General features: G+C 44.9%; 1 protein-coding gene across 4 annotated transcripts; it reads left to right on the top strand.

The window, feature by feature from the left end:
* The first annotated feature begins 6650 nt into the window (after positions 1-6650).
* LOC136475633 (putative F-box protein At1g60370) lies at positions 6651-9987 on the top strand. Of its 4 annotated transcripts, none has more exons than XR_010763230.1 (6): positions 6651-6942; positions 7161-7296; positions 7442-8912; positions 9109-9218; positions 9296-9551; positions 9660-9987. XR_010763230.1 is itself a non-coding variant. In XM_066473165.1 (3 exons), the coding sequence occupies exon 3, from the start codon at positions 7547-7549 to the stop codon at positions 8774-8776; it is 1230 nt and encodes a 409-aa protein (XP_066329262.1). In that variant the 5' UTR covers positions 6651-6977; positions 7161-7296; positions 7442-7546; the 3' UTR covers positions 8777-9102. The 4 variants fall into 4 exon arrangements, 1 of the variants encoding a protein (XP_066329262.1); XR_010763228.1 differs by having other exon boundaries at positions 6651-6977; XR_010763229.1 differs by lacking the exon at positions 9109-9218 and having other exon boundaries at positions 6651-6977.
* The last annotated feature ends 875 nt before the right edge of the window (positions 9988-10862 follow it).

Here is a 10862-nt window from a genome sequence, read left to right as displayed (position 1 = left end):
GAAAACATCTTCAAGGATGGTAAACAATTAACAAGGTAGGCAATGCATCAAGTAGGTAACATTTGACATAACCAACTTAATGCAATAGGTAACATAGGTGATAAACTTTTTAAAGTAAACAAGGTAAGGGTTTAATGCATAAACTAGGGCTTGCCTTCGTTGACGATCTCGGGTTCCAGATCAGTACCACAATTATCGAATCCCGTGACAACCGAGGATTCTTCCAGAACTTGCGCAACTAGAATCGTTTCACTCTCGGATTCTACACGAAATGATAACATATGCTTTAACATAATGATAATGTAAACATGATGCTGTCATGGTACATGAAATATAGCAACACCTAGAATACAACTATTTTTCACGGTACAGTTGCAAGCCAACAAAACCAACTTGCAATTCTACCATCAAGAACCACACATGTGACTTGACCAAACTAATCTTGAAACCCTACTAGTCACAAAACATGATCAAAACAAGATCAAACACTAATCAAACACTTAGGATTGCTTTTATTTATTTTTGAATTAATTTGGAAATAAGCCCAAAAATGAACTTATTCCAAATGACCTCAAAATTTTATGTAAGCTTCCTCATGACAAATTAGTGTACCAAAACAAATTTCATAATTTTTGGAATTTTACAGTGGCCTACAAAAATCATGGAAATTGCATTTATCAATTAATGGACTGAATTTTTGAACATTAAAAATTTATTCAAATTTCAAGTTTCAAAATTTTAAACCATACTAGAACATGTACAGAAGCTACACACAAATTTTTAGAATTTTTGGAGCTATGATTATTTTCCTACAAATTCCCAAAGATTCAGCACTATTCAAAATCAGAAAATATCAAAACCTTACTGTTCTTCTCTTTCTTTCTCACTGACAACCCGACCCCACTCGTCAGTGACACATAACAGGACACGGCGGCGCTGCCATCACTGGCCGGCCCAAAACGCGCCGACGGCGATGCTCCGGCGAGGTAGACCGCACCTACATGATCTACAACGTGCCGCGAATCTAACCCAGCCCTCAAAACGGCAGCAGGCACACCGGAGGAAGCTCCACGCCAGCCATGTCGGCGCGGGCATGACGACGCACGGAGTAACCCTGACAACGAAGCAGTAGAGACTAAAGCAAAGCGAGCATCACGCTCAGGAGCTCACCACGATCACGCCGGTGTGCTTGGTGAAGACGGAGATGGTCTGGAGCAGCCTGGCCACGGTGAGGTCGGTCGTGGCGGAGCTTCGGCCGGTCACAGGGAAGACGCGCTGCGCTGGGCGATTCCGGCCAACCCAAACGACGCGAGCAAGCCTACGAGGAGTGCTAGGTCACGACGATCATGCTGGTGTAGCTAGGCATGACTGGAAGGGGTCGACGACGGCTACGGCGAGCGGTGGAGCTGACTGGCGGCGGAGCAGAGCAAAGAGGAAAAATGAGAGACGATGGCGGTGGTTGCTGCTATTTATAGACGGGAAGGGGACGTCCGGCGTCGACAACGCACGAACGAGCTCGCCACGGTGCCGGCTGTGTGTCACCGCGCGAGAAAGCGGCGAAGAAGGTCGGCGACGAACAGCTGCGTGTCGCCGGTGGCAAACAGGCGATGTCGATTTTGATTTTTGAAATATTTACAGAACTGCCATAGATTCCATTTTTCAAATTACTCTCAAATTTTCTAAAGAAGTTGAAAATCTCCTAAAATGAAAGTTGCTCAACTTTTCTAACTCTACAACTTTGCTTCAAGGAATATTTTCAAATTCTGCCTCTATTTTGAAATTTGAATTTGGGGTGCATTTGAGCATTTGAATCATTTCAAAATTACTCCAAATTTTATATGTAAACTTTAAAAACTTTGAATACCAAAGTTGATCCTTATAAAGTAATCTTCAACTTTGCTTTTTGCCACAACCCCAAATTCCAAATGGATTTTGAATTAGACAAAAGGGGCAAAAAGGACTTTATGATTTGAATTTGAATTCAAATTTGATTTGTTTACCTTTTACTTTAACTTTGATTTTTGACCAGTAACATGGCCCATTAGGGTTATTTGAGTCAAATGACACATGACCTCACATGATCACATGAAATTTGACCCTTGTGGTCATGATCTTTATTTAGGGTTTTGAATCACATCACATGAAATAACAACATTATGAAATAAAGCTTATTTAGTGAATGCATTCAAATTTTTTTACTTTATGAATGCTTTGCAATGCATATGATGACATGTCAAGTTTTAGTGCTAGGTCAAAACACCAGAGGTGTTACACCGGGTAGCCCCACCTGTCAGAGGGTGGTGCCCCGGTTCGGTGGTTCGCCTTCTAGACCCTTCTAGAGTCTTCCCACGTAGGTACTGCATCGGAATTCCATATTTTCCTTTGACGATTAGGTCCACCTTAGCGGTTTTCTGATTAAACCCTACTAGAAATATAGATTCACCAAAAATCGTAGAATTTATTAGTTTGAACCCCTAAGTCTACTTTGGTGATTCATTTATACCCTTTTACATGTTTATTTGACGGATAAATATGTATGATAACTACCGTCAACACCTGGCGATCCTCCTTCCTCTAGAGCAGCAGTGACAACGACGACGCTTCTCTTCCACACTCTCCTCACGACCATGAGACGTGAGCACCACCATATCCTAATCGACAAGGAATCTACTACAAAAGAAAGGTGGACAAAAATGGTTTCCTTCATTTTTTCCTACTGCTAAACTTACATGTTGACAATTAGTCATCCTATGCAGGAATGCACATGCTCGCGACCATGAGAGGTGGAGATGCTCCTTTTGCTCTCTCTCTCTCTCGACCGTGAGAGGTGCAGCAGGGAAGGTAAAGCACCTCACTGAGATTCTCCTCTTCTTGCTTTCTCTCTCGACCGTGAAAGGTCCTTGTTTGGTTTTGGTAATTAAGTGATAATCTTAGGTGGACTAATATGTGTTTAATATAAGATACACAGGTAATTAGTCCACAGGTACATGTGTGTGTACCATGGAGGTGAAAATGGTTCAAAGATGTTGCAAAGCTCACACATACGATGAAGGAGCTCATTGCATATGAGACATGACATTAAGCCATGTGATCAAGATGGAGAAGATCAAGACATGACTTGGCTCGATGGACCAGTTGTAAGTGTGAAGAGTGAGTTGAGTGATGACTTGGCGTCGATGGACCGAAGCAACGGTAAAGAGCAAGTGAAGTCAAGATCGATGAACCAATACGATCACGTGATGATATGAAGTGGATCATATCATTGTTGATCATGTTGGTGCATGTGTTGCATGGACATTGAAGGAGATGGAATGGAATGTGCAAGATAAAGGTATAACCTAGGGCATTTCATTTCACCGGTCATAGTCGTGTAGAGAAGTTGAAGACCGGGTTTAGGATAGATGGCCGTACTATTAAGAGGGGCAAACTTGTTTGCAAATCGGTCATCTAGTGCCACTTAAATGATCTAACTTTGTATACGTGTTAGGATCGAGTGGCGTTGAGAAAAGAGTGCTAATCCTTTAGGAAATATTTGTGAAAAGCTAACACACGTGCACAAGGTGGTGATCACTTGGTGGTGTTAGCACAATTGTAAAAGGTGCTAGAAAAGTTGAAGAATTGGAGGCGAAACCGGGCTCGGGGTGCTGCCCTTAGGGGCACCGCCACCCCTATGGCGGTGACCGGCTAGGAGGCCGAGAGCAGCGGGTTGCTCTGGGGGCACCGCCACCCCTAGGGCGGTGCCCACCTGGACGTGGCCGAGGAGAGCGGGTGCAGGGGATGGCACCGGAAATGGCGGTGTGCACCGCCACCCTGTCCGGTGGCAGCGCCCCTTTTCAACAGAGAGCAGGGGAAACTGGGACGAGCACCACCGTCCCTGGGCGGTGCACCGCCCTAGTTTTCGTGAGAGAAGGGATTTCGGGGTGTTGGCCGGGGTGGCACCGCCACCTATCCGGTGACCGTCTGACCAGTCAACTAGCCACCTGGGCATCTCATGATTTAACGCCGAGCCTTGGATCTATTTTTTAAAATGAGTTGAGGAGTCTATCCATAGAAATCAGAGCTGCTGGCCGTCTTTAGTCTCAAGGCATACCACCGGCCCGGAGCTCCCTCCGCGCTGGGTGCGGCTCTGCTGCTTATCTGTTCCTGTTCGTGTGGAAGCATGTATACATGCCCGAGTTCATGCACCAATCTCGTAGCTTGCATGTCTTCCAATAATTAACTTGCGTACGGACTATTTGTTGCTTTGCTGATGGAAATACAGTAATAAACGTAACCGTGTACGTGTCCGCCCATATTCTCTCGTTGATCTGCTTGATCGTCATGCTCTCCGTGTCTCATTCACGCTCGGTCATCGTGGTCAGTCCCGGCGAGAGTCTCACAAGAGTTTCATTTACATTTAATAACCTGTCACATATACAATTTTGATGACATGGTAGCGTTTTAATAAAGAGAGAAGAATTGAGTTCTATGGGGATGAAAACTATTTTTGTATGATTACCAACTCTCTATGAGTCACAGAATTAAATGTCTATGAAGCCATAGAATAAAACTTTGCATTGAGAGTGAGTGTTTCATCCAAGTTTTATTTCATTCTATATGACATGTCAGTCTTGAAAACAATGAAATGAACGTTCCAGATTTCTAACACACCCGTATTTTAGAAACAGTAGTAGAAGAATTTTATCCCTATAAAACTCTCTCTACTTCCTATAAAACTTTTATCCTTTTAGAGATTGGCCTGGGACTGACATGAAGGACTTGAATCATCATGGGACCGAGTAAATTAATCCTACTCAGGCTCGGCATCATGATCGTGGTGGACTCGGATTAGCATGGGACCGAGGGTTGCCTCGAGCGCAGCAAATTGATCTGGGAGAACCGCAGACGGATTGCAATTTGGAACCGCACGGTGATGACCTTTAACCTTTTCGTTTGGCTTATAAGCCATATTTTTTTCAGGCAACGAATAATATTTTTCTCTCACAATAAATCAATTAACAGTACTTTTAGCCATGACTTATCAGCCAAGTGAACAGAGCACCTAGTTCCGCCTCAGTTCCACGTGCAGCAGCCACCAGCCAGAAATTTTTCACCGCCTTCGCTAGAACCGCAGCGGCTCTTGACTTGGTGACTCGCCGAAAAATCGTACTTCTGGTTCGGACTTCAACTTCGCCTTGGACATAGATTTTTTTTGATACAATCGCCTTGGACATAGATTGATCCCCGCCGGAACACGATTTTGATTTTGAGGTTCGTCAAACTCTTGGTTGCAAAATTGCCAAAAGCCTCTACCTGGCATAATCCATTTATTAACTGCATATTTCATATTCATTCATTTAATTTGCTAGAGATATAGCAGAACGCTTATTTCTTTTTAATAGGAGATTCAACCTCAATTGCTTTCTTCATTGACTTGATATAATTGTTACAAGCGACTTTTGTCATGGACTTTTTCTCTGGATCTGGGTTCTCATCAGAGAAACATTCACAATTATAGAGGCAGCACTGTCGATAATTATTATTTTCTCTAAATATTCTCACAATATGAGATTATATTATATCTTTGCCATTTCTCGAACAAAAGATAATTCATTGTTTTGCGTTCTAAACACTGATGATGTGTGCGCATAGTGTGCGGGTTCCATCTTCATGATGACCTTCTTCGTGAGGCGCATCCTTCTTCGTGAGGTGATCCGTGATTGACGGACGCACACGGACATCCTGCTCGAGCCCGCCGCCGCCGATGTAATGGCCTCCTTGCCTCCCTCCCGTCCGTTCCCCGCGGACTCTGTGCCGTGAGGCGAAGAAGGAGATCATGGTGGCGTCGGCGCAAGCACGTGAAGGAGTCGAGTGACGTGGACTCGCTGGATGCGGGAAGGGGCGGCCACGATGCCTCTCTCAATCTGCTTCTTCCTGGTGCGCCTCGCCGTCTCCGGCGAGAACTAGCTTGCCTGCGAACACGACCACAAGAAGGTAAGCCTTCGATCAACTCCCTCTGTTTCTTCCCAACCGGGAATCCGCGATTGCGTGGGTTTTGGTTTTGGGACTGCTTGTTGTTGCACGCGTTTCTCAATGAACGTATTGCATCTTGATTCTTGTTTCACCCTGTTCGAGTCTGCTGGAATGGCGTCGAAGGGTGCTGACAATACATCATTTGGCTTCAAGTTTGGAGGAATATTTTCTCTTATGATCATTTTTCTTCTGTAAAAGTAATATTTGACATTGAAATATTTATGGTGCCAAGCGCCCAGGGACGCGCCATTATCACAATATGAGAGAAGAGAAGGGAGTAGTGGCGGACCCAAGATTTCAAACTTGGGTATGCCCAAACCCCAAGCTAAAGAAAATATATTACAAATTGAGCCAAGATCAAAGAAGAACTATATCATACATATGAGCATCTTATACATATGTGGCAAAATATTGGGTATGCCCGGGAATACCCGGGCACAACACCAGGTCCGCCCATGAAAGGGAGAGTACATTTCTATACCAGAAATAACCCTAGTACAGGGCAACACTAAAAAAAAAGAGGGAACACTCCACAATCAGCGATGCAATGGTAGGACCCGCCGGCCGAATCAACGGCCAGGATAGACCGTGCACGCGCATATACTTGCGGCGCTGCTTTTCCCGTCCGCAGACCCGCACCCATCCGCTCTTCTTCTTCCGCACCCCTCCCTACCCTACCGCAAATACGCGCAAATCCACTTCTTCTCCCCTTCACTTTCTCCTCTTCCCAAATCTATTCTCCGGAAGTACCTCAACCGAATCGAGCTTCCTTTGGCCAAATCGCGACCCAAGCAGCCAGATCGGCGAATCCATGGCCGCCACCGCCGCCGCTTGGTGAGCTCCGATGTTCGCAGTGCCACCCGTGGACGCTGGGCGCGTGTTGCTGAAGGTCGCCGTCTAGTCGGACCGGGGGCGCTGTGCCTTTGCTGGGTACGCCGTTGGTCCTTGTCTGGGTCGCAGCCATGGTTCGTTGCTTTTTTTATTCGATTTATTTATTTAGAGTTCATTTTCGATTCGATTTTTGGATCTTTGGCCGTTTTCTTTTTCCCTTCTCTTTGGCGGGCGCTCCTATTATCCTTTGCAGGCTGTACAGATTTAACTCCACCGCTTTTATATTCATATTCATATTATATTATTATCCTTTGCAGGCTGTATGGATCTAAGTCTCCGCCGTATAAGTAAACTTGAATCGAGCGTGGGGCATATGGACTCCGAAGGGAGCGCGGTAGAACTGATGGCAGAACAAAATTTTGAATATATAAATATATATAATAAAATAATAAGGTATAGATTTGTTCGAATCTGATCCACATACGAAATTTTTTGGTTGTTGCTAGTATGATACCGATCGGTATCGGGTCTCAATTCCGAGTCGGAGTATTGTGCTTGCCCTTGTATTCTTACTACTTATATACGTGTGGACGCGCAGGGCTGGATAGAGCAGATTGAAGGCAGTCAGGATTAATAAGGACGGATATATGACCAGGCTGGATAGAGCAGATTGAAGGCAGTCAGGATTAATAAGGACGGATATATGAACCAGCCGATCTCCAAACGACGCCGTCCAGTGGTGCCGGACGTCGGCAGTGGCAGCATGATTCCAGATGAGGTGCTGCTGTTGGAGATCCTTGTGCGCCTTCCTGTGAAGTCCCTTGTGCGCTTCAAATCCGTCTGCAAGGCGTGGTGCGCCAACATAGCCAGCCCTCATTTCGTCCGCCTGCACTTGGAGCTTGCAAGAGCTAGCTCATCATCCATGGTCCTAGTCCTCCGGAAGTACCAGCCGGAACCGACGAAGGTGGCCTCTCGGTTTGTGCACATCTACAGCTTCCAGCCAGCAGCGCAGAGCAAGGTCGCCAAGCTCATTATGATGAACAAGCCTTGTCCCAATGGCATCCCACGATTCACCATCCCCCTGCACTGCGACGGACTGGTTCTGATCCCCAGCGTCACAGGGCACATATTCGTGTGCAACCCGGCCACCAAGGAGTTTGTCGAGTTGCCGCCGGGCACCCGGAATGTGTCGTTGGACCAAAGGGTCGCCTTTGGCTTCGATCCTTCCAGTGGTACGTATAAGGTGGCTAGGCACTTCTTGCGCTCATACAGTAAAGGACAAAAACGTACAGAATATGACGTTGGACATGAGGTCTTGACGTTTGGTGATGGCATAGAGACGTTGGAATGGAAAGCCACCATTGATCCACCTTACCCTATCAACGCCAGGACTCCTATTTGCTTGCCAGGATTCTTCTATTGGAGTGCGGTCCAGTCCGTGGCTGACGTTGACCACGGCAAGCTCGCCACAGATGTTATCCTTCGATTCAGCATGCGCGATGATACGTTCACTGTGCACCCCAATCCTCCATGCAGGAGCTGCCTAAGTCCCAATGACCTTATGTGTGAGCTAAGTGGCAAGCTGTGCTATGTCCACTCCCCCTCCCCGTGCGAAGTCTCCATTTGGTTAGCACAAGATGGACAAAACATAATAACATGGTCACTACGTTGTCGTGTCAATCTGCCCATACCAAGGATTCTTCGTGTTTATGCTTGTGCTTCAGCTGATCAAGGCACGGTATTCCTCTCCGTGGATGCCCGGCACCTTTTCAAGTGCAACCTCCATGATGGATCTCTTGAAACAGTAGTCAGTATGCCATATGGCTTGTTGTATGACCACGGGGAAGGGGTAAATTTCGTCATTGGTTCACGCCCTTTTTCGCATTTAATGGTGCCATATGTGGAATCTTTGCTGCGTATTGAACCATGCTAGCCAGTTGACTGTATGGCCCCGTTCGGCTTGCTGAAACTTGGCTGAATTGGCTGAAAAATACTGTTCTGGCTGAATTGTTGTGAGAGAAAAACACTGTTCCGGCTGAAAAAATAAGCTGAATAGTGCGGATTATAAGGTAAGCCGAATGGGGCCTATGTTATTAATACCAATAAAAGAAAGGGTATGTTTGAATGCGTCTTGTATGTTATCAATAGATGTGGGTGTGTTGTAAGCTGTTTGTAACAAAATTACTATCCTCTTTTTTTGACAAACAACAATTAATTCATATGTGTTCTCTCTCTCTCTCAATGTTAACACGAGCAACGCTGTAGCACCTGATTCACAGGATGTGTTGTCTGATGCGGAATCAGTAGTCCAAGTGGATGCCACTTTTGGAGTGGGATGTGCAGCAGCCCGAAAATCATTGAGTGTATCATTCAATGTATGAAAAAATGTACTGTGTATTTCAAAGACATAATTAGTCTGTACCATGTAATATATTCATGTTTTCTTATGCAGAGATCATCCTTCGCACCGGGTCGTGGCTACATGACTTTGAGGGCAGTGGCGGAGCTTGGACCTAAATCCAGCAGGGGGCAATCATTAAAGAACAAGGCTAATCTTTAGTTTTTATCAAGCCAAAATGGCTGCAACTAATGAAGTTTACACAAGTTTAGGGGTGGCCATGGCCCCTGTTGGCCTGTGAGAAGCTATTGGCCTGTGAGAAGCTCCGCCACTGTTTGAGGGTTGGATCTACAACACCACAAAAATCATGGTGTGTACCTTAGTAAGAAACTTTCTGTTGTTGCTGTGTTACAAAAAAAAGTGCATGATCTCTACCAGCAGTCATTCATGTTTACGCAATAATGATGTTTTCATGCAGGGTTCATCTTACACAGCAGAATGCGATGAGTCCTTAAAGCCAGCAGTTGGCACGACATATGAGGATATTGAATCAGCCAGAGAGTTCTACAAAGCCTATGCTGCACATGTTGGGTTTCCGGTACATGTCGGTCAGCACAAAGCAAAGAATGGATTGCTGATAAATAAGTGTTTCTATTGCTCAAGGGAAGGGTTCCGTAAGGCTAAAGATGAGACACAATCTGAACCTGTGCGCAGCGGGAGAAGGAAGTGTGAAAAAAAAATCACTCGATGTGGCTGCCTGGCAATGGTTGCTATCAAAGGAAAGTAAGTACATCATAACCACTTTTGTAGAACAGCACACACATGCAATTGTCATCACCTAATAAACAACATCTCATAAGATCAAATAGAGAAGTTGGTGAAAAGGAATACATTGTTCAATTTCCACAGGGCTAGCATTGGCACATCAAATGCATACTGTTTCCTTCGTGCCGGCCTTGGTGGGTTTGAGAATGTTGGGTGCATATTGGAAGGACCTACAAGAATTACCACGGGAAGTTAAGGAGCTTTGGTAAAGTCATCTAAGGCCAGTCTCACAGCCTGTTCGCTTGTTCGTTTCAACCGGGGTTTATTAGGCATGGTATAGTATTTTTCTCACAACAAATCAGCCGTACAAACTAGCACAAAGCGGCTTATAGACCAGCCGAACAGGCTATCAATGGATAGTTTCATGACGTGTTTCCAAGACTACCATGTCATATAAAATGAAAAGAAACTTGGATGAAACACCCTCCATCAATGCAAAGTTTCATTCTAGAGTTTTACAGGCATTTAATTTCATGACTCAGAGAGTTGGTAATCGTGCCAAGAAAGTTTCATCTAGATGAAACTTATTTCTTCTCTCTTCTTAAATATACTGTCATATCATCTAAAATATCTATGTGGCAACATATTTAATGCAAATGAAACTTACATGAAACTCCCACTGAGACTGGCCTAACACTCAAGTTTCATCTAACTGCATTTATGGAATAAAATGCATCACCAACTTGGTTGAGTAAAAGTCAGATGAAAGCATCCATCGGTAATATTTCTTAATGGCAATGCAGAGCTCGAGTCGAGTGTGTCTTTTAACTTGTAGTACGGACAAATCATTCGTTCACAACGTAATTTTCATCCATTCAGCTCCTTGCCTAACTTAAGCGGGGAAAGAATCGAAGGT

This window comes from Miscanthus floridulus, chromosome 8, assembly GCF_019320115.1.
Source record: "Miscanthus floridulus cultivar M001 chromosome 8, ASM1932011v1, whole genome shotgun sequence".
NCBI classification, from domain to species: domain Eukaryota; kingdom Viridiplantae; phylum Streptophyta; class Magnoliopsida; order Poales; family Poaceae; genus Miscanthus; species Miscanthus floridulus.
This window is presented reverse-complemented; position numbering and strand designations above follow the sequence as displayed.

Bases quoted from the DNA above. Each gene is read 5' to 3' on its own strand.
- LOC136475633 (XM_066473165.1), top strand. From the start codon at position 7,547: ATGAACCAGCCGATCTCCAAACGACGCCGTCCAGTGGTGCCGGACGTC.